We start from the raw sequence: 24,763 nt of genomic DNA on the forward strand, positions 1-24,763 counted from the left end.
GGGCTGTCTCAAAAATAACACAAAAGGTAATGCTCTCTTTAAAACCGCGACTCGTCATAACCTTACTATTGAGGCTCCCTCTGAACCTACCCACTTCCCCAACTCTCCCAATCATCAACCCGATATCCTCGACATTTTCGTCACAAAGAATATAGTCTTTCACATGGACCCCCGTTCTCTTTCAGAACTTAGTTCCGATCACAACCCAGTATTTCTGGAGTTGTCGGGTTCTCCTGATCTTTCACCGCCAACTGAATCAAAAATCGATTTTCTCCACCTCAAATACCTTCTCGAAACTTCCACTCTCAAATCCTGCCAAATCTTATCGACTTTCGATCTGAATGCAGCTGTTGAAGCCCTGACAAAGGACATTCAGAACTCTGTTCAGCTCGCCACTACAACAATCAGCACTTCTGCTCGTAAACCGAAAATTTTACCCGCCACTCGTCTCCTTATTCGCAAGAAAAACCAAGTGCGCAAACACTGGCAATCCTACCGGAACCCTAAACACGCCAGCGTCTCAATTCCATCCAAAGGAAAATAAAAAGTACTCTTCAGAATGTTGACACATCCTCATTCGACTCCCACATAGCCGAAGCGGAATTGTACCTTAAAAGATGCTGGAGAGTCATCAAATCTCTCCGAAATAGGAAATCCCACCTTCCTCCTTTAGCCAAAGATGGTCAATCTTTCTCTCTTGATGAGGATAAAGCCAAAATTTTCGCAGATTTCCTTAAAGATCAATGCATCCCCTTTCCTAGCCACGACAAAGTTGCTGACTTTCACGATTATGTCTCCAGGACTGCTCAAGATTTCACTGTCACTGACAATGACTTCATCCCCACCTATCCCAAAGAAGTCTCTGAAACAATCCGAGCCTTGAAAAATCGCAAAGCTCCCGGCAATGACTGCACCAGCAACAATGTCCTGACAAACTCCCCCGCAAACACATCGCAGCTATCTGCAACATTGTTAACGCAATGATGCGATTACAACACTTTCCCACAGCCTGGAAAGAAGCTATTGTAATTTTTCTACCGAAACCAGGTAAACCCCTCAGCTCAGCTTCCAGCTTCCGACCTATCAGTCTTTTCTGTACTCTCAGTAAAGTAGCCGAAAACATTATTCTCTCTCGCTTTGATGAATTTGTTTCGCAAAACAACATTCTTCCGGACTTTCAGCACGGCTTTCGGAAACGTCACGGAACAGCTCATCAGCTTCTTCGTGTCTCCGAATACATTGCTGAAAATCTTAGCAAAGGCCGGCACACAGCCATGCTTCTACTGGATTGTAAGCAAGCCTTCGACAGAGTCTGGCATGACGGTCTTATCTTTAAACTCATCAAGTTAAATTTTCCCCACTATCTCATCGCTTTAATCAAATACTTCCTCTCGAACAGAAGCTTCAGAGCACGCGTTGGAAAATCCTTATCAGATCCCCAACCTATCACCTCCGGTGTCCCTCAGGGTTCCAAACTCTCTCCTTCCCTCTTCAACGTGTTCTTCTACGACATTCCTGTTGACGAGAAAATTCTCACGGCTCAATACGCTGATGACGTCGGCTTCCTTGATACATCCAAGGTTATCAACCACTGCTCCTCTCGTATGAACAAATTTATCCCAATCGTCCTTGAATGGTACCACACATGGAGATTTGAAATAAACAAATCCAAATCCGAAGCCGTCTTTTTCTCGCGTCGCCGTCCCAATCCTCCAAAAATCGTGGTTGACTCCCTTCCGATCAAATGGAGTTTCTCCGCAAAATATCTCGGTGTGATTTTCGACAAACGTCTCACCTGGTGCAAACAAATACAAGCCACCCGAAATAAGGCCAACAGGGCCTTCATCTCACTTAAACCTTTTTTCAATAACCCTATAGTTTATGGAGCAACCAAAACTCGAGCCTTCAACGCCATAATTAGGAACGTCTGCACCTACGCGATTCCTGTTTGGGGCTCTGCCACCCCAAACCGTTTGTCAAAACTTGAAGGCACGTACATGCGTCTTCTACGTTTTGCTCTAAATATTCCCTGGTTCATCCGTAACAAGCAAATTCTTGCTGAATTTAACCTCCCTTCTATCTTCAATGCCACACAGACACATGCTGCAAATCTTTGACTTTCAGTGGAAAATCACCCAAACCTCTGCATCATCTCGCTCGCAAATTATGCGAGTAAAACCTCCGACCGCTTTAGAAGGCCCTGCCTTCTCATCTCTCCGAACTAACTTAGCTACCCAGCTCTCTTACTCTCCATGTTTCGCTTCATGCGCGAGTGTCCCTGCAGTATAGCTGTCTTGGACCACCAACTTCGAAGTCCTTATTTTCTTTGTCATCATTCTGGTTCATAACCAACTAGGTTGGCAACCATTCGAGGAGGGGTTTTAGTCGGTAGGCGCATTTAGAGAATCCGACACTACCCTTTCTTCAAGGGTGTCTTCAGAAGATCTCCCCTCCTCAACCCACAAAAAAAAACGGACAAGACAGAATCCGCCCATTATTTAGTTGAACAACAACTCTCTAATAATGGACGGTACATAGGGTTTACCCACAAGACGCTGGACGGTTCTAAGGGCTATTCATTGGTTTACTTTTCAGGCATTGGACGGTTCTCCTGGTTATATTATTGGGTCTGAATTGTCTACATTCATAAGTTAGGTTCATTATTGCCTTTATTAGGTTTTTTTTCTCGTGACTGTGGAATATAGTAAAAACCCCGGGTTTCATTTGATTTTAATCTGAGATTTATCGCGTTGGAGGTGTGTGCCAGGCCATTAGGAGCAGATAAGATTTTTCCATTCTCATTCCTGAGAATTTAATGTAATCGTCCAAATTTTCGATCCCTGGTTTTCTAAAGTGTTACTGATTTTGACAATATTTTTAATTTAAGTTTATTCTGCGATCTAAAGACTGTCTAGGGAGTTGTATGTAATTATAGTTACTAAAATGTATTGTAGCCACTATACTCAATATGTGTATTATCTGTGAACCTGTGACCATGATGCAATTTTTTTAGCTAGGACACCCCCGCAATTAAGGCGGGGGGGTTTAGATTTAGAGTCTTCTTGCAGTAAGAAGGAGATTTTAAATTAACAGATATGAACACAAAACTCAGTTTTTAAATTTATTTTATATTTTAAAATTACCTTATCTAGAGCAGCTTGCACTTTGGCCTCCATTTTCGTGTCAAGAGCAGAAGTTGCTTCATCGAGAAGTAAAATATTTGGATCTCGAACCAAAGCTCTTGCTATCGTAATTCTCTGTTTCTGACCTCCAGAGATTTTTGTACCTCCTTCGCCTACGAGTGTGTCGTATTGCTTTAAAAATAATTTTAAAAAATTGTATAATTGTTTCTATTCAAAATTAGGTACCAATGAGTAAAAGTTTGAAAAAGAAACTCTTTGGGAAAAAATAAGAACTCACATATGGTAGTTTCATTATGAAATTATGAGCGTTTGCTTCTTTCGCTGCCAGTATAATTTTCTCCATCGATGCATTCACATTTCCATAACGAATATTTTCTGCAACTTTTGTATCAAAAAGAATCGGCTCTTGACCAACTGTCCCCAATTTATTTCTAAACCATTTTATGTTTAGATCACGTAAGTCATAACCATCTATTAAAATCTAAAAAAGATGTTTAAATATAGCATAATATCTGATAATCTGGGTTGAGAGAGGTTAAAATGTTACTCTTTATGGATGAAAATTAAACTTCTTTTCTTTAATTTGTCTTTTTAGGCTGAAAATTCATCCCTATTGATAAAAACTTAAACTTGTTTGGATAAAAATGTAACTCTTTGGTAGAAAATTAACCTGATTTCGTTGAAAATCCAACTACTTTGTAAAAAAATAATTTTTTTGGTTGTTGATCAAATCAAAATTTTACAGTTTCATGTTTGCTTGCAAATCTATATTTTTTATTTGAAATTACTTGTATTAATATTTTTTGGTTAAAGATTCAATTATTTTGTTGAAAATTCCACTGTTTCGTGGAAAATCCATCTTTTTAGCTTGAAAATTTAACTATTTGCCTGGGAATGGTCTTTTTAGCTTTTTTGTCCAAAAATAATATTTTGAACTTCAAAACTTAACAGTTTTGTAGAAAATTCTTTTTTTTTCGATTCGCCAGTTTGTTGGAAAATTAATGATTGTAAATGGAAATTTAATTATTACATTTCTGTTTAAAAATTCAACTGTTTGGTTAAGAATACAACTATGTTGTTAAAAACTAATTTTGTTGTTTACTAATCAATCGTTTTCTTTGAAAAACCGTTTTTTTTTGGTTCAAAATTTAACTGCTCGGTTGAAAATATATTATTTATCGAAAATTAATTGTTGCAAAATCATTTTTTTTAAATTAATTTTTGTAAGTGAAAATTAAACAATACTATTTTTATTTGACAATAAAAGTCGGTGGTTGAAAATATAAGTCTTTTGTTTCAACATTTCTTTTCTTTTTAAAAATTCATCACTTTTTTATTAAAATCTATTTTTTTTGAGAAAAAATTCAATTATTTTGGTAGGAACTTCATATTTTTCGGTTGAAAATTCAACTATTTGGTAGAAAATTGATGAATTTTATGTATGTCTTACGTAATTTGTTGATGATATCTTATAAAATTACAACTGAAAGAGACATTTATAAATAACAGGTAATAAAAAATTGGTCAGGGAAAAGTCAGGGCATAGAGAAACTGTCAGGTAATGACAGGAAATTTAAAAATTGGAATAGGGTAGCATCCCTTAAAAATGAAAATAATAATAATAATAATTATACATTTTTTTGAATAATAATTAATTTAAAAAAGTACCTGTCCTCCAGATACATCATAAAAACGTTGCACAAGTTGAATACAAGTGGACTTTCCACATCCAGAACTTCCAACGAGTGCCACTGTTTCTCCTTCTTTTACGGAGAAACTTAAATTTTTCAGGACCTAAAATTATAATAATAAAAATATTTTCTAAATTATTAAAATATCTCAAAACTGACTTTTTATTTTGAAATTTTCGTGCACATATAAATAACTTACTTTAATTTCAGGCCTTGAAGGATATTCGAAAGATACGTTTTTAAATTCGATAGAACTACCAATGTCGGGTGGTTTTAATCCTTTCAGAGATAAACTGTCAATATTTGAATTTCTTTCAATAACAGAAAAAACTTTTACAGCAGATGCTTTTGAAATTTTAAATGTTTCAATGAACATTGCACCAGAGCATAAATTTGCAGTGCCCATCATCACGCTGAAGAATATCTTTATTGAAAAAACTTGATTAATAATTAATCTCATATTATTAATTATTTAATGTAACTAGCAGTCAATGTTATTTTAAGCTTTAGAATACAAATTTCGCTATTTTTATAGCTTTCAAGTGATTTAAAGTACACAATTTCAAGTACATTCAACTCCCGATGCAAGATCGATTTCAGACATGACTTGCCTTGACCTTGATCATAAAGCGGCGGAACCCAAACGCAAATAGGCAGGGTGCATGAATAATTTCTTTTTGATTTCGGTGCATGACGCAACCTGATGCAAACTATCGTGGCCATCAATTCTAGGAACGGTGTAAACTGGGGGACTTATATCGGGGGCTAAGTGTATTCCTTATTTTCAGATTGTTTAATTTTGCAGGACTTGAACTGGAATTTATTTAATTTTTATTAAAAGTTTTTAATACGAAATGTTTAAATTTCAAACGTTTGTTCAAGTATTTGTGGATATTTTTTACTAAAACTATGTACAAATGTGAGCATTGGTTTGAATTATTTGTTCAACCATAAAATATAATTGTTTTCAAACGTTACAAAAAAGTGAATTTTCATCAAAATAGTTACATTTTCTACCAAAGAGATGAATTTTGAAATAAGATTATGAATCTTCAACCAAAAAAATGAAATCTTGATTTATTGACAAATTAGTTAAATTTTTAAACATAGATAGAATATTGAAACAATAACGAATTTTCAACAAAACAATTACATTTTCAAGCAAAAAATATTTTTCAGTCCAAACAAAAAAATTCAACAAAATTATATTTAATTTAAGGGGGAAAAATAATTTTTCTTGAACAATAAAAATTACGATTTACTATTTACTTTTTAATTGAATTTCGTTGGTTTTAAGGTTATATAAATATAATTTTGCTAAGGTTCTTGAGAAAATTCAAAACGATTTTTGGAAAGTTTAGACATGTCGAGAAAGTCTAATTTTATTTATTTTTCAGGATTTTACCAAATTTTAGGAAAAACTCTGGCAAGCTTGAAAGGTATTGAGGAATTTTAGAAGTTACGAAGAATTAACAAATATTTGGTCAATTTTCGGAAGTCCTTCAATGTTGAAAAATATTTGTAATATCTTCAAAACTCCTTAAATTTCGCAATAGATTTTACGCTGACTTGAATTATTTCTAAAACTTTGAAAAATCTTTCGAAACTAAAAAAAATTATCCTAGAATCTTCCAGATTTTTTCGAAACTTTTCTAAATCTCTTGAAATGTTTTGATTTATTAAAAAAAAATTTTTAACTCAATTTAAAAAAAATATAATTTAAATGTTGCTAGGAATCTTAAGAAATTAGTTTTTATTATCTTGAAACCTTTGAAAATCTTAAAAATCCTTAAAAGTTTTATTTTTAAATCTACAAAGTCTACATATTGTTTTAAGTTATTTTTGAATTATTTTTGAATTTAGACTATTTTTGAAATATTTTAATAATTAAAATTATTTTTTAATAGTTTAAAAGCTTTTATCTATACTTTCATATAATTTTTCCTTTTTTTTAATTCTGAAAAACTAAAACAAATGGCCTTAAAATGTCAGATTATTTTTTGGAAATTTTGGAAATATTTAAATATATTTTCTAAAAATTAATCTTTCAAAATTAAAAATCAGTTCAAAATTGTTCAGGAATCTTAAGAAAAAATGGTTACAATCTTAAAACCTTCTAAACTCTGTTAAAAGCATCGAAAATTTCTTTAAATATCTTAAAAATAAACATATTTGAAAATCTTGAAAACCTAACATTCATTTTTTCAATTAAAACAGAAATAGTTAAAAATATTGTTAAATATCTTACGCTCTATTATGACAGTAAAAGTTTACAAATTATAGTCCAATAACAAAACTTTAAGAGCATCATTATTTTATAGTTTTAAAAAATCATTCATTCATATCAATAATGTTTAGAAATATTTAGAAATACATTTTATCATGAAACAAAATTACTTATTTTGGCAATTTTTGATTTTCAAAATTGACGATTGAATTTCAGATTTTTCTAAATTTTGGATTTTTTAATTTTAATAGATACAATTATAAGCGTGTTATCCAAATACGTTCATTGAATTTTTTTTGTACTTCAAAGAATTTCGTAGTCAAATTTAAAAGTTGGAAGTTTAAGAAGAATTTACATTTTGATTTATTTACAATTTGATGTACTATATTAGTAATAATTTGCTCAAATTCTTGGGAAAATTTTAAATTATTTTTCTCTTTGAAAAATCCACTGAACGAAAATATTGTAAAATATTTTTAAAAATTACGTAAGATAGATTACACTGTCAAAACAAATATTTGGAAGATTTTAAGGTAAATTTTTTACTATTGAAACATTACAAAAATTTTTTAGCAATAATTCCAGTCAGTTTAAAATACATTTAAGAATTTAAGAAGTTTCGAAAAGATTACAAATATTTTCAAGCTTAGAAAAATGTTCGAAAATTTACTAAATATTTTTTGATTTCTTCTTTTAAATGTCATCAGCTCAAAAACAAATAAATGAACTTAAAATATAAATATTTCTTCGAACTTTCTATGTTGCAAGAAAAATAATATCTCCTGTCAAATTATAATTTTTTAAATTGTATTTTTAAGACTGAAAAATCTTTTTTGGTCGAACATTCAAATTTTTTTGGAAAATTCGTCTTTCTGGCTTCAAAATTCGCTTCTTTTAGTAGAAATTTCATTTTTTTTTTAAATTAGAATTTTTTGCTGAAAAATAATTTTGTTTTAGTTGAGAATTTTACTGGTTTGTTGAAAATTCCTCTTTTTGGAAAAATTCGACTTTTTTTTAAATTTAAAATTGAAATCTTTTCCAGTTGACATATCAAATATTACATTTTTCGTTCAAAATTCATCTCTTTGGTCGCAGAAGTAATTAACCCTTCGGTTGTTTTTGACCTCGTTATTTCCAAAAGAACTTAGATAACGTTCCCTGGTTTTCATTGAAAATGCAACTGTTTTTTGAAAAGTCATCTATTTTGTTTCGAAATTCATTTACTTGGATACAAATTGACCTATTTTGTTCAAAATTCATTTCATAGGTGCAGATTCATTTCCTTCATTTAAAAATTAACTATTACACTTTTAGAAAATTAATCTTCTGGGTTAAAGAATCGTCAATCGGGTTAAACTCTGTGTCCGAAAATTCATTTTTTTTAAGATTCACCATTTTAGTTAAAAATTAATTTGGATTGTTGTTAATTTAAGTATTTTCTAGTAAATTTGTCTTTTTTAAAATTAGGAACTACTTTTTTAAGCTAACAATGTAACTAATCCATTTTTGGTTAAAATTTTATCGTTTTTAGTTGAAAATTCATGCATTTTCTTAAAAATTCGTTTTTTTTTTGGTCAAAAATTAATCTTCTTGGTTGAAAATTCATCTTTTTGGATTAAAAATGCAACTGTTTTGGTAGAAAATTAAACTTATTCAGTTATAAATTTTGTTTACAACAAAATTAATGTTTAAAAAACAATATATTTTCGGATTGAAAATTTAACCCTTTTATAGATAACGCATCTGTTTGGCTTGCTGGGAAATAAACCTTTTTTATTGAAAATGTAACTATTTTGTTAAACATTCTTTTTTTTGGCTGATAATTAATGTTTTTAACTAATAATGCACCTTTTCCATTCTTCTTTAAAAGTTAATAGTTTTATTGAAAATTGTTCTTTTCTTGTTAAAAATTGATATACTTTGTTAAAAATTTGTCTTTTTTGGTCGAAAATTTTTCTTGTTAAATAAAAATTCATTCTTTTTGGTTAAAAATGCAAATTCAATTGGCTTAATTAAAGATTCAACAAGATTCAACTATTTTTATAGGAATTTCATTTTTTGTTAGAAAATTAACTTTCTTGTTAATAAATATTATATTTCGGGTTGAAAATTTAGTTATTCCAATTTGAAGAAATTAATCTTCTGGGTTAAAAAAGACATTTTTTAGCTTAAAGTCTATTGTTAAGAATTCATTTTTTCTGATCCATCATTTTAGTTAAAAATATAAATATTGTGTTGAATATTCTCATCTTTTTTCTTGATAATCAATTAATTAACTAGCGATTTAACTATGCCACTTTTAATTATAAAAATATATTTTTTATTGAAAATTAATCTTTTCCAGTCGAAAATTCGTGTATTTTATTAACAATTCTTCAGTTTAGGTCGAAAATCAATCTTTGTCTTCGAAAATGAACAATTTTCTAGAAAAATAAACTATTCTTTCGAAAATTATATTTTTTGTTGAAGATTCATACTTTTAGATCGAAGTTAACTGTTTGGTTATACACTAAACTGTTTTTTTTTAAATTTAACTTTTTGGTAAAAAATTAACATTTTTGGGAAATAATCATATTTCCTGGTTGTAAATTCAAGCTTTTTGTAGATTATTCGTTCTTTTGGTTTTAAAATTCATCAATTTTGTTGAAAATATTGATGTATTTTCTTGTAAATTCGTGTTTTTAGAGTAGAAAATGAATGTTTTTTGCTGGAAAATTTATCTTTTTACTCGGAAATTTAACGATTTTGTATAAAATTCATCTTTTTTAGTTAACAGTTCAACGACTTGGCTAAAAGTTGAAAAATCTGTTAAAAATTAATTTTTTCAAAAATTCGCCTTCTTGGTTCAAAATACAACTTTTTCATAAAATTAATCTTCCAGGTTAAAAAACCATTTTTTTTGTTAAACTATATTGTTGAAAATTCATGTCACTTGTTGAAAATTGATCTATTTTATTAAAAATTCTCTTCTTCTTTGGTTCAGAATTAATTTCTTTAACTAACAATGCAACTATTCCATTTTTAATTAAAAACTGATACTTTCTAGCCAATTTTTTTATAAATTGCATTCAACAATTTGGTAGTAAATTGAAGTATTTAGTTTAAAGTGATATTTCTGGTTAAATTTTAACTATTTGGTTAAAAATTAAACTATTTTTATGAAAAACAAACTTTGACGCGAAAAATTACCATTTTTGTTATCAATCATATATACGGGTTAAGATCCAATCGTTTTATAGATAATTCGTTCTTTTGAATTTAAAATTCAACGATTTTGTTGAAAATCGATTTATTTTGTTCAAAATTCGTGTTTTTCGGTAGAAAATTCAACTTTTCGCTGAAAGATTAATATTTTCAGTTTGCAATTATTGAACTACTTAGTTAGAAATTAAACTACTTGGTTTGAAGTTAAACTAGTTAAAAAAATTCATATTATTCCAGATTCACCTCTTTCGTTTGAAAATGAACTTTTTTGTTGAAAATAAGGTTTTTTGGGTTGAAAGTTGATCCTAATTTGTGGAAAATTCAAGAACCGATAGAAAGTTAATTTATTCAGTTGAAAATTCTTCTTATTGGTTAGAAAATTAATCTTATTTAGTGAAAATTCAATATGTACTTCTACTTGAAATTTTAGGAATTTAAATTCTTTCATGTTGTATTCAATATGTTATTTACGTTAATTTTATTTAAAAAAACTTATGGATGACCCCTTACATATGATATTTTTTGTGTTTTAAAAAATCTATGAATTAGATTTAAATTTTAATCTTACCGTTGCCATGGATGATGGTGTGAAACTTTGAGTTCCTATAGGAAGTAACCTTTCTCTCAAAATTAAGTCAACTCCATACCAATATGCGAAAGAGTAAGTTATGTAAGTTGATAGCCAAATTAAACCAAATTCCAGGGCAGAAATTAAAACAGAATTAATATTGTTTTTGTAGGTTGACAAAAGGTTTGACTTGTATCTTAGAAATTCTGATTTTTCACCTCCAAAAGCTGCAACCGTACGAATAGCGGAAAATGCTTCTTCGGCTATAGCTCCTGCTGTGGCATATACATCTACTTCCTTTCGAGTCAATGATGCTGTTGCCTTATTTTTTTCATAAATTAAAAATAGAATTATTATCAAAAAACATTAATTGGTATAAATTATTGTTGTAAAATTACCTTTGCAACAGCATAAAGGATTACAATAATGACAATGAGTGGAACTAGACAAATGCTAGCAAGCTTCCAACCATTGTGAAAAGCAAGAACAATGCAACCAATGACTGCAACAAAATTATGCAAAAAAATTACAAATTTTTCGCCGATTCCATCTTCAAGTTTTATGACGTCCCTGAAAATTGAAATATGGAAATATTTTTAGTCGAAATATTATAATTATTGTCGTGTAAGGCTGTTCCATTCAAGTCCCACCGCATTGCGATTAAAACATAATGTACTGTCTTCCCTTAATTTTAAAACCCCGGTGAAACCGAGGTCTATTCACGAGACAAATTCCCAAGAAAAAAGTGTTATAGTTTTAATCAAAAAAGATCAAATTTATAACAAAAAAATGTTTAAACTAAATACACGAAATTTTAACAAATAAAGATTTTTCACCCAATAAAATTTTATCAACATTATTAAACCTTCAAGCGAAAAGACAAATTTTCTCTACAAAAATTGACTTTTCAAACGAAAAAATATTTTTACCCAACAAAAATGAAATTTCAAAACAAAAAATTACTTTTTTTACCAAAAAAAGAAAATTTTCAACTAAAAAAATCAATGTTAAAAAATAGAAAAGTCAGATTTTCAGTTAGCAAATTCATTTCAACCAAAAAAAGTCTTTTCCATTAAACAGTTAAATTTTCAACCAAAGACATAAACCTTCAAGATTTTTTTTTTTTAACAATGTAGTTTCGTGTTTACCCAAATTTTCAATTAAAAAAGATTAATTTTCAACCGAATAGGTAAACTTTCAATTAATTAAATATCCACTAAAACAGATTTGACTGGATTATTGGATCAAAATATAGATTTTGAAAGAAGAAATAAGTTTATACCCAAACAAAAAAAATTCAAACCAAAAATAAGAATTTTTTCAACCAAGAAGAATGCATTTAAAAAAAAATAGTTGAATTTTCTACCAAATACTTGCCTTTTTATTAAAAAAAAGATTCCGGTTTCCTTTTACACATCAAAATATAAATTAAAAAAAAAGATCCTACGAAAAAAATTGAATTTTTTTACAAGAAGACGAAAATTTTCAACCAAAATGGATGAATTTTCTACCTAATATTTGCATTTGTATCCAAGAAACATGAAATTTGTACTAAAATAGATACATTTTTAATAAAAGACGGCATATTTTTTTAAAAGTTGAAACTTCATCCAGAAAAAATGATGGTTAACTTTTCATCTCCAAAATACCAATTTTTAATATTAACTAAATCTTCCATGAAATAGTTATTTTTTCAACAAAATCGCAGAATTTTCTACCAAAAATTATGACTTTTTAACAAAGTCGTTGAATTTTCAACCAAATAGCTACATTTTGATCCAAAAATATGTTATTTTTGCTAAAGCAGGTAAATTTAAAAATCAAAAAGACAAAATTTCAAAAAAGAGTTGAATTTCAATTATAGATAATAAGTTAATAAGTCAATTGACTAAAAAAACGAGTTTTAAAAGAAAATTACATTTTCCAGGAAATAGCTGAATTCCTAAAAAAATACTTTAACTTTAATCTTAGAAAGATGCAATATTTCGTTTAAAAACGATTAACTTTTAAATCAAAAAGACAAAGTTTTAGAAAAAATGGTTTTTGTCCAAAAATGATTTCAGTTAACTTTTTGGGACCGAAATATATATACCGCTATACAATAGTTATTGACAATAAATGAAATAAACTGAAAGTCATATTTTAGTTTGATTATAATGTTTCGCAGTATGAAAATTATCTCTAAACATATGTTTAATTAAATAAACATAAAAATATAAAACTAATTGGCGTTGTATCAAAATTAATTAATTTAATTAACTTCGAATGTTAGAAAATGATGAAAACAAGAATTATTTTATAAATTATATTAAAATACTTAAAAATTCCCTTTGAATCTTACAAAATATCCTAAAAACCTACAGGTTTTACAAAATTGTGCCATATCTTTTTAAATTCTACGAAACTCTTTGAAATCTCATGACATTTTTTTTAATATCTTAAAATCTTCAAAATCGTTTAAAATCCCTTCAAATCATTGAAATAAATTAAAAATGTCTTAAAATCTTTAAAAATATTATAAAACACTTCAAACTTTCTGAGATATTTTGAAATCTTTTCTAATCACTTAAAATTTTGCAAAGCTCTTGAAAATTCTTTGATGACATTAAAAATGTCATAAAAATGTAATTAGAATTCCTTTCAACCCTTCAAATCTTTGAAAATCCCTTGAAATTTTTAAAGCTTTTGAAAATTCCTTGACAGTTTTAAAAATACCATAAAATATTTCAAATTCTTTTAATTTATTCAAATTAATTGGAAATACTTAGGTGTTTTAAAAAAATACTATAAGATATTGAAAAACCTTAAAAATCTTTTTAAATCTCTTAAAATATCCTTAAGTTACTGAAATGAACTAAAAACGACTTGGAATATTTTGAAATAGCCTAAAATCTTTGAAATCCCTTCAATTTATGAAAATTGATTCAATACTTGAAAATTCCTTGAAATTTGTAAAAAAAACCCTTAAATTTTTAAAATTCTTATTAATCTCTTTAAATTATCGAAATCAATAGAAAATTCTTTGGAATCATAATAAATATCACCAAATATTCCAAATCCTCAGTGATCTTTTAAAAAGCCTTAAAATTTGGCAAACCTTTTAAAAATTCCTCGATGTCAATAAAAGTTCCTTAACATATTTTAAATCTTTTGAAATTCCTTCAAATTATTGAAATCTCCTACAATTTTTTTTAATCGTTAAAAATCTTTAAAATCCCTTAAAATTATTGAAACCTATTGAAACTTCCTTGGAATTTTTCAAAATAATCTGAAATCTTTAAAAGTTCGTCAATTCATGTAAATTAATTGCAAATTCTTACGAGTTTCTTTGAAACTTAGAATATTTTGATATAGTCTAAGACCTTCAAAATCTCTTCTATTCCTTTAAATCAATTAGAAATTCATAGGAGGTTTTTTTAATACACTAAGATATTTCAAAACCTTAACAAAATTTTCAAAATCCCTTGAAACATTTTCAAGTTCTTGAAAATTTCTTAAGTTTTTTAAAAAGGCCCTAAAATCTTCAAAATTCTTTGAAACGTCTTTGAAATTATAAAAATTAATTAAAAATGGCTTGAAATATTTTAAAACTTGTTGAAAAATTTCAAATCCTCTGAAATCTATTGGAATACCTTACAATTTTGCAAAGCTCTTGAAAATTCCTAGATTTGATTAAAATTTCTTCGAATGATTGAAATCTATTGAAGTTTTCTTGGAATCTTTCAAAATATCCTATTAGCTGTTTTATTGTTTACAAATAATTATATACTTGCAGACCGTAGGGTTTCAGGATATTATTAGGTCTGCCTTTTTAAAAATAGTTTTAATAATTGAGCTGTCGGATTGATTAAGGGCACATAAACTTATTTCGCCGGGAGCGAGAAGGTCCCTAGAAGCTTTCAAAAAAATTTTCGAATTTTAATTGTTAAGTTCATAGATGAAGTACTTCATTGCGCATCTTTTTTCCCCCGGCAAAAAGTTGTAGCGTTTTTAGTTTTATAATAAAATTAAAAAACTGGCTTTTTTGAAAAAATGAATTTTAATTCGTTTTTCACTTCAACTTGTGCTCAGTTAGCCCGTTTTTCGGATTTTCCAATAAAATTTTTAGGGAATGTAGTTCGAACTGTTTATCGACTGATTGGCCAAAATGAATTCAAAAAATATATTTAAAAAAAATTGTTATTAATTTTTTTATGTTGCGTGGCGCTCATCGGTCTTCTCTAACTTTCAGCGTTTTGTTTACTGAACGAATTTTGAGCCACAAAAAACTTCCAGCGAGGAAGTTTTTAACAACAATACAAAAAAGTTTTCTGAAAAATTGTAGCCCAATCGAATGGATATTCAAGAAATTGTTAACATCTCAAGTCGATGGCGCTTATGCGACTCGCGCGCGGGCTGTAGCGAGAGTCTCAGATCCGAATTATATTATGCAAAGAAATACTGACGCTCTATTACAACAGAAATGAAAAACAAATACTTTTTTTAATTCCACAGATTTGAAGCATTGAAGAATTCGTGGAATTAAGAGTCCGTTGAATCTCAACTATTAGATGTTAATGTTTTGTTTTAATTTTGTACAGTTTGTCTCGAAAATAGAACAATTCTATTGTACATAATATTTAATGAATACATTATTTCACATCATGCACTATTATTTATTTATGCATATTACTTTCCTATTAACTGATTACTTGATTAGTTTTTATTTTTGGCGGCGGGGAATTGTATTATGAATCGGATCTGAAACTCTCGCTAGAGTCAGCGCGCGAGTCGCCTAGCCACTATCGAATTGAGACGTTAATAATTTCTTAAATATCAATTCAATTGTGCTAAAATTTTACAGGAAAATTCTTTATACTGTTCTTAACAACTTTCTCACAGGAAGTTTTTTGTTGCTCGAAATTTGCTAAATAAACGAAAGTCTGGAAGTTAGGGTAGTTCGATAAGAGCCGCGCATCAGAAAAAAATATACAACAATTATTTTAAATAATGTTTAGAATTAATTTTGATCTATCAGTCAAAGGATATTTCGAACTATATTCCCTAAAAATATTATTAAAAAATCCTAAAAACTGACTGGCTGAGCACGAGTTGAAGTGAAAAACGAATTAAAATTAATTTTGAAAAAAAGCCAGATTTTTTAGCTTCAGATAGAAAACTAGAAACCCTGCAACTTTTTGCCTAGTAGAAAAAAGATGCGCAATGAAATTCTATATCTAGATAGAGTCTTTAAAAATATAAATTAAAAAAAAATGTAAAAGCCTCCAGAGGTCTTGCCACTTCCGTCGAAATGAGTTTATGTGCCCTTACTCAATCCGGCAGCTGAATTAGTGCCACCAACTTGTTCTATCAGAAATGCTAATTACTTAAATAATAAATAATACAATAATAAATAAGGATAAATAATCGAAAGCTTAAAAATGCACTTCCAACATGGTGTGTTTGAAATCATTTTCGAACAATTAAACTGCAACAATGTACAGCAGTTAAGAAATATAAAAAATAATATGTGGATAAATATTCTTACTCAGTTAATCTGCTTGCAACGTCACTGCAGCTCATGACATCATACCAGCTAATATCTTGGTGCAAAATAGATTTCAAATATATTGTTCTTATTCGAAGAGATTGATTTTGAGAAGTGTAATTAAAAAGAGAAATGCTAACATATGTCAGTCCCAACATTATGCCGCTAATTATCAAAGTGCCAATTGCAAAATTCGTCACAGATTCCATTACGTCTGTTATAATATATTTTGAAACATCTATTCCAAGTGCTTTAAATGCACTCACTATTTGGGCATCAACCATCCCGCCAACCAATTTTCCAAACATGTCGACATTCCATGGTACCGCTAATCCTGTTCCAATGCTGCATAATCCTCCAATTACCATCAGGAATGCTTCCCATTTTGTTGCATAACGAAACTGAAAATGCGTTTTCTTTTTATTAACTAAAGTTTGTTAAATTAATGAGTAAGTACACTACCGCCGAAAATTGCTGTTACGAATAGCGCGACTACTATCAACAATCACTGCTGACTTTGAAACGTGATTATAAGTTTAAATAATAAGCGAGGTACTTTTTTGAAAAATTTGTTGCAAATCACATGAAATTCCGCGTCGAATGATACTTAATAGAGATATTTTTGGCTTTTTAAAAAGAACATACCGCATGAGAAGTTAAAAATAAAAGGAGCATTTCTCCAATTTAGTAGCTTAACTTCAACTCTTGATATGGTCTAGGAATGTTTAAAAAAATTGTATTTGGATTAAACAGTCTTTAAATTCTTATTTTAATTTGAAGTCAATAAAATATTAAAAATCTGTCAAGGTTCTTAAGATAAGACAAAAAATTTCCAAGCCTGTCTGCGTCAAGTTTTAGTTGGCGATCATCACTGTAGGCTCCAAAAGCGGAGATCACCGAAAATTTATTAGATTTTTTACCTTCACTTCACCTCGCTCTTTGACTTAGGAAACTTATGAAAAAAACTGGAATTTTCAGGACGTAATTTTTGTGATCTTATCTTTAATTTAAATCAAAAAAATTTCGAAAATCTTCAAGGGTTCCCCAAAACTAATTTTTATAGATTGTTTAGGCTGTTTTTAAAATTATTCTTAAATAGTGTAGTGGCTATGTAGTGAAAAACAATATGTCAAGCGGTGAATAAAGCAACGAGATGCTAAAGCAAATTCTAGAAAATACGAAGGTGCTTAGGGATCATCCAGAAATTACGTTACCAATTTTGGGCAATTTTTTACACTACCCCCCCCGTTCAGAACCGTTTATTTAAGTAAGACTTCCTGCCCCCGCCCCCGAAAATAACGTATCCTTCAGACAAAACCCGATTTTACATTACTGATGTTTTGTGTGTATTTATAGCGAGTCACGTTACCAATATACCTGTATTGTATACGCGACCGTCTGGTGAATTATAAACTTCGGTAATAAATGAACAATTAAAATGAAAAGTGATTTTCAGAGTAAGTGTTGAAATGTGCCTACTTGAATTTTATGTGACAGTTAATCCGGGTATTATTGAATTTTTAAACTAAGAAAGGTCAATTTTTAACCAAAAATGAAATAGTTAAATTTTGAACCAAAAATGGAATAGTTAAACTTTTAATTAGAAAACTAATAATTTTAAGTTATAAAAAAATGAATTCTTTACGAGGTAGTTGATTTTTTAAATTAATTTATTGATTTTTCAAGAATAAAAGACGCATTTTCAGTGCAAAACAGTTAAGCTATCAAGTAAAAAAGATGAAATTTTGAAAAAAATAGTTTCATTTTAACAAAAAGATGAGCTTTTACTTAAACAAAGATTCATTTTCCACCAAAAATGGAATAAGTGAATTTTCAATTACCAAAGTAATTTTTCAACAGAAAAAAAGGAATTTTGATCAAAACAGTACAATTTTCAACCAAAGAATGGAATTTTTAAATAAAAAGTTGAATTTTCAACTAAAAATATGAATTTTTAAACAAAAAGATTCATTTACAACCAAAAAATACGAATTTTCAATAACATTTGAGAATTATCAACTAAAAAGTTGAATTTTTAAGAGAAAGAGAGGAATTTATTTCTTATTTTGAAGGAAGCAGTAATTTTTTTCTTTGCGTGAAAAAATAATGCCATAATTTTTATTTTTATTTCTAACAAATAGTTCAGAGTTTTCACTAAGCCGCTGCATATCTGAATATGAATTTTATTATTCTTTTACTTTGGAAAAATACCACTTAAAGGCAAAAAATTATTTTACCATTATAAAATACTTTTTATTTATAAAGAAATAAGCCTTAAATATTGAGAAACAAATACAAATTTTTTTTGAAGATATTATCGAGCTTAGAATACGAAAGTGTGTAATTTAATTTCAATTAATAGTCTAAAATGGCGCCTGAACCTTTTTTCCCTGAAATAATATACACAAGATTTCTGCCACAATATGAAAAAAATTCTGTGTATTGAATAAATTATAAATATTTATACTTGGTGACAGAAAAAAATACTAAATTTAAAAAATACACAACATTCATTTTTTATAATTTAAAGATTACTATAGTACATTAAAATGTATTTTTCGACTAAAATGATAAGTTCATAAACTTGCACAAAGATAGAGGATTTTGCGAAAGATGCCCCTTTAACAATAATTTTAAATAATTCACTTGATAAGTTAAAAAATTCTATCATATTTCAGAATTTACAGTCATTCCTCTAATCCCGTCTTTTCCCTTCTTCTAAAAAATTAATTTTTTTTCTCTGTTTTAAACAAATTTTCCCTTTTTTCCAATAGAATCCAGTGAGAAAACATAACTATTTTTGGTTGAAAAAATCTTTTATTACGTTTTTGTTTCGAGATTCTTCTCCTTGAGTGATGATTGTACGATTTAGTTAAAAATTTAATTATTTTGTCAAAAATTCTGATATTTGATTAAAAGTTGAACTATTTTGTACATTTTTTTTGCATGTTGAACTCATTTGTAGAAAATTAATTTTTTGTTGAGATTCATTATTTCAGTTACAATTTTTCTCTTTATTTGCAAACTGAACTTTTTTTCTTGGCATACAATTTTCACCTTTTCGGTTAAAAACGCAACTGTATAGTTCAAAATTAATTTATTGGCTTAATGATTCAACTATTAATTTAAGATTGTCATACAAAAATCTTCGTTGTTGTTGGAATTGTAAATATTTTGTTGAAAATCCTGATTTTTGTTGTTTTAGAATTATTTTTTTTTTACTGAAAACTTATTTTTCAGTCACTTTTTTCCAAATTATTTTTGTTGTTGTTATAGAAAATTCGTTTGCATTGGTAAAATTTTAATTTTTTTGGTCGTAGATTAAATTATTTTGTTCAATATTTTCAAAAATCTTCAAGAATTTTGAAAGATTTTAAGGAACTAAAAAAGTTTTCTTAAGATTGATATTTTAAATGATGTCCTAAGAGCTTGAAAAAGAATAGAACAGATTTTGAAAGCCAAATTTTTTAATATTGCAGAATTACAGAAACAAAAAAAAATGGAGTATGCTTAAGAGATATTTAAATTTTTTGAAAAGATTAAAAATAATATTAAGCTCTACGTCTTTTATAAAATTGAAAAGAAAATGTAGTTTTTTGAAGATTTCGAAGATAGAATTAAAATGCATATAGTTTTTCATTTCTTTGGCATTATCGATTGATCATCGATTAAATATTGGACAGTTATTAGAAAAAACCCTGATATGTTTATTATTTATTTTAATACTAAGTGAGTTTTGATATTAATTGTAAAAATAAAAAATTCAAAATAGTTTTTTGAAATTACGTTTCAATAATTAATCAATAAATTAAACATAATTACCAAATAAATTAAAACTTCTCTCTAAGAATTACTCTAATTAGAAAACCAAAAATAGTTAACCAAAAATATTTCTATAAAGAATTATAACTGTCATGCTAACAAAATTGTTACAGATCATTAAAACATCAAAGTTATATTTTATTTTCCATACTATGTGTAAACAAATTCGGAATAATTAACTCGATACAATAATTTAAAAAAATATTATTTTGTTTAAAAATTATAATAAATGACAATACATAAAAGTGCACAGCGCAAAACCTTAAGTAAAATGCTCATTAGTGCCTTTGGAAAGAAATGATTTGATATTTAGAACCAGAAAACCCCGAGAATTTGGTGAGCAAAAATTAGTAGACACCTTCTGTAGAAAACAAATGGTTGAAATTGAATTTTACTTACAAGGTTGTCGATTCCTAAGGAAGAAGCTTTATTTGTTGACGTAAATTTACTAGTTCCAAGAAAAATTAATTTTTGAAGAAGCTTCATTATCAAAGTCTTCTTTTAATTTCATAAATTTTATGCTTTCACATAAAAAATTGAAAAGCACTGCCCAGTGAAAATAAATATAATCCAATTAAGTGAGCCTTGCACTTGAGCGTGTATCGACTAAAAATTGTCTTTGTTTTTCTTAATATGTGTGTTATTATGTGTGTTTGTATCATATGTGTTTCGATAAAACAGGAATTTTGTGATTGTGTGATTCTACGGGAATGCCTGCATGTTGACTATTTTGCACTACTTATCGTTGTCGATAAATTTAATGTCGCTTCAGTAGATAAAGTTCGTACCGGTAGTATGACGTACTTGACTTATAAATTATTCCTTTCCTTGAAAAAAAAAAAAATAATGCGAGTACTTCTTACGTCAATTATTATGGCAAAATTTATTAATGCTAACTGAAAATTATTACATAAGAATCACTTTCCTGTAACTTTAGTTTATAAATGTTTCAATAAAACCAAAAGAATAGATTTAAAAATATTATTTTGATTCATTTGTGGAGATTTTCAGAAACGTTTTTTTTTGTTACATCGCACATCTTAGTTTTGTTTTTCAGTAGAAAAGGTAAATTAGAAAAAGAATTTTAGTACATTCAGTAGAAATGGAATTGTGTCGTCAGACATGAGTGTTTTCAGTAGTATTTGTTACAAATTCAAGATATTTTAAAGCAAATACACAACAACCACAGATAAAATATAAATTTACGATACTAAATTAATTTTACTCACTAAATCTGGTACTGCATTTACAGGTCGACGAATCCATGAAATCTGTACACGCTTATGAACAGAAAATAGCTTCATGACATAGCATTTTAATCTCATTTTCGGTAATTATATTAAGTTCCTGAAGACAGAATTCAAATTTCAACTTTATTTACCTAAATTAGAGAAAAATTGTAGGTTTTTTAGGTCATAATAATTCCCTGATCCATTTGTTGCTTTATATAATATATTAAAAACAATAATATAGTTTTAGCCACTGTGATTTTCCCTTAATTTAAAATTAAATGAATGGTTTTCTAGCAGATGTAAGGTTCTTACCTGTAATATTGTATGCACTGAACATCGATTCTAGTTTTCTTTTCGCATTGCCATTTTTTCAACTTACGCACGTGACGATAACGTCAAATGGTTATAAACTAATTGTAAAATTTACAGTTATCTTCTTTACCTACAATTGTATTATATTTAAAATCGTTTAAAATATAATTAAAAGAATCCTACTTTTATTTGTAATTTAATATTTTCATTGCGTGCAGATTTTTAAAATGTTGCTTTTCTTGAAATATACAGAATTTTAAAGACAAGTGCTTACATAATTATAAAATAGAATTGAATATTTAATTTTTCCATATTTTAGTCCATTGCTAATATAAAATGTATAAACGATGAGTGAACTGAGAGGGAAAAGTATTGGGGTGCGTCGAAAATCCCGATTTTTTAAAACATATATTCACAAAAATCCGAAAAATATCATGAGATAGAAGACAGTAACAAGAGAAAATTGTCTAGAACCTTTCTAGAGAAATAATTTTCTTTCATTGACTTTTTTATCTTGTGTCGTTTAGCAAAAAATATGAATTTTCATTTTCGATAGAAAAATCTCTCTTCTATCCAAGGCACAGGTTGAGGATAAACTATCATGAAATAAACTTTTTACATTAGGATGAATCCAGAAAAAATCAAGTTAAAAAATGCTGGGTTTCTTGAGTAATTTTATTTTTTATATATTTTCAGAAAAACCACTGTCATTCTGTCAGATACTCATAAATTAAATTTTTTTTGATAAATCGGTATCATATGTGTTATTTTATTTCCTTTAAAAACAATATATTTGAGTGGCAAATGATTGTGTGACTTGAGTACGGACTGCCTCATAGTGTCACAAACAAGGTGTTTCTGGACAAATCAGTCTACAGGCTACAATTTTAATGCAATTTTAATATTTTTATGAATCAAAGCTGATAAAATTCTTCATAAATCGGTCAAGGCCGATTTTTAAACGAGATTTTTCACCAATCTTTGTTTAAGAAAAAACATCAATTTCCTGTCGAGCACCGCCTTGTCAGAAGAAAATATATTGACACTCTAATAATTGGAATGAGTGAAACAACTTTATAAATAGCCTCTAGCGGTATTATTTGTTTTTACAATAGTTTCATATTATTATGAACAATTTAGTTAATAAATGTGTTTTGTGCATAATTAACTCCTTTTTTTGCTTGGAACTGATTTTTTAAGGAAATATGTGTAAAATATCGGCTATCATCTAATACATATAATGCGTTGGAAATGCAGGCGTGATTGAAAATATCTTGCTAATGTTATTTTGCAGTACAAAATTGATATTCCGCAACAACTTTCAATTATTTAAACAATTTTATTAACAAACGCATAACTTTGTCAGTTGTTATTTAAGAGATTTCAATTTTGGCCTAAAATTAACTACTAAAATTTTGCTTTAGTGCTGATACTGTGGAAAATCTTCGTTGCATAGCTCTTTTTTATTATCTAAACTACTATAATTAACAAATGCATAACTTTGTCAGTTTTCTCTACAAAGATTTGGATTTTTGCGTAAAACAAAGTGATACTCTTTGGCTTCTGACTCAATGTTGGAAAATCTTTATTATAAAAATATTATTTAATATTTAAAAAATTTGAATCAACTAAAGCAAAGCTACACATATTGTATGGAAGGTGCTTGCCTCTAATAATTCAATAACAGACATCTACGCTATATACTAGGCAAAGCTCTCGATTGTTTTCTGCGATACTTATTTTTTTCCTGTGATTCTCACTTGTTCTTCTTATTCCTTTTAGTTGCATAATCTTTCTGAACAACATTGTCTACGCTACATGCTTAGTTCAGCTCTCGATTTTTTTGTGATCCTCATTCGTTTTCTGTGATCCTCACTCGTTCTTGATATTTATCTTATTTGCATAATCTTGCAGATTGACATTGTCTACGCTGCAGTGTTAGTGTAGCCCTTGACTGTTTTCTGCGATCCTTATTTTTTTCCTGCGAGCTTCGTTTTTTCTTAATATTCCTTATAGTTGCATAATCCTGCTGACTAACGTTGGTTCCCCTACATGTTTATTTAAGCTCTTGATTGTTTTCTGTAATCCTTATTTGATTCCTGTATTCCTCATTTGTTTTCTGATTGTCTCACTTCTTGTAGATATTCCTTTTAGTTGATTAATCCTGCACAATTAAATTATCTACGCTACAGGCTTAGTGAAGCTCTCGATTGTTTTCTGCGATCCTTATTTGTTTCCTTTGATCCTCACTTCTTCTTAATATTCTTTTTACTTGCATGATCCTGCTGATTGATATTGGCTACCTTGCATGCTTAGTTAAGCTCTCGATTGTTTTCTGTGATCCTCATTCTTTTCCTGTTATCCTCATTTGTTTCATGCGATCCTCACTTCTTCTTAATATTCCTTTTAATTTCATAATACTGCTGGCTAATACTGTCTACGATATATGCTTAGTTAAGCTCTCGATTGTTTTCTGGGATCCTTATTCATTTCTCTTAAGCCACACTTCTTCTTAATATTCTTTTTACTTGCATAGTCCTGTTGACTAACATTGTTTACTCTGCATGCTTAATTAAGCTCTCGATTGTTTTTTGTGATCCTCATTTGATTACTTTAATCTGCATTTGTTTTCTGCAAACGTCACTTCTTCCAGATATACCTTTTAGTTGAAAAATCCTGCTGACTGACACTGTCTACGATATATGATAGTTAAGCTCTCGATTGTTTTTCTGTGATCCTCATTCGTTTCCTGTGATCTTCAGTTATTTCATGCGATCCTCACTTCTTCTTGATATTCCTTTTATTTGCATAATCTTGCAGACTAGCATCATCTATGCTACAGGCTTACTGTAGCTCTCCATTGTTTTTTGCGATCCTTATTCATTTCCCTCGAGCTACACTTCTTCTTAATATTATTTTTAATTTCAAAATCCTACTGACTATCATTGGCTACCCTATATGCATAGTTAAGCTCTCGATTTTTTTCTGTGATCCTCATTTGATTCCTTTAATCTGCATTTGTTTTCTGCAAGCGTCA

The 24,763-nt window shown here is 28.5% G+C and overlaps 1 protein-coding gene across 5 annotated transcripts in view; it reads right to left on the bottom strand.

Annotated features, from left to right (window-relative positions):
- LOC117177950 (ATP-dependent translocase ABCB1-like) overlaps positions 1–21,766 on the bottom strand; it is a 64,965-nt gene extending 43,199 nt beyond the window's left edge. The window contains exons 1-10 of one of the 5 annotated variants that reach the window (XM_033369084.1): positions 21,727–21,758; positions 21,412–21,563; positions 16,361–16,761; positions 11,232–11,403; positions 11,052–11,154; positions 10,834–10,868; positions 5,034–5,258; positions 4,812–4,937; positions 3,421–3,624; positions 3,144–3,314 (exon numbers count right to left, since the gene is read on the bottom strand). In XM_033369084.1, the coding sequence (XP_033224975.1) occupies positions 3,144–3,314; positions 3,421–3,624; positions 4,812–4,937; positions 5,034–5,258; positions 10,834–10,868; positions 11,052–11,154; positions 11,232–11,403; positions 16,361–16,761; positions 21,412–21,507 (1,533 nt within the window). In that variant the 5' untranslated portion in view covers positions 21,508–21,563; positions 21,727–21,758. Of the gene's footprint in view, positions 1–3,143; positions 3,315–3,420; positions 3,625–4,811; positions 4,938–5,033; positions 5,259–10,833; positions 11,155–11,231; positions 11,404–16,360; positions 16,762–20,581; positions 20,741–21,411; positions 21,564–21,726 lie in introns of those variants that run through there. The other 4 variants (XM_033369085.1, XM_033369081.1, XM_033369082.1 and 1 more) reach the window with 4 other exon arrangements.
- Positions 21,767–24,763: the final 2,997 nt, after the last annotated feature.

Source organism: Belonocnema kinseyi, chromosome 8 (assembly GCF_010883055.1).
Source record: "Belonocnema kinseyi isolate 2016_QV_RU_SX_M_011 chromosome 8, B_treatae_v1, whole genome shotgun sequence".
NCBI classification, from domain to species: Eukaryota; Metazoa; Arthropoda; class Insecta; order Hymenoptera; family Cynipidae; genus Belonocnema; species Belonocnema kinseyi.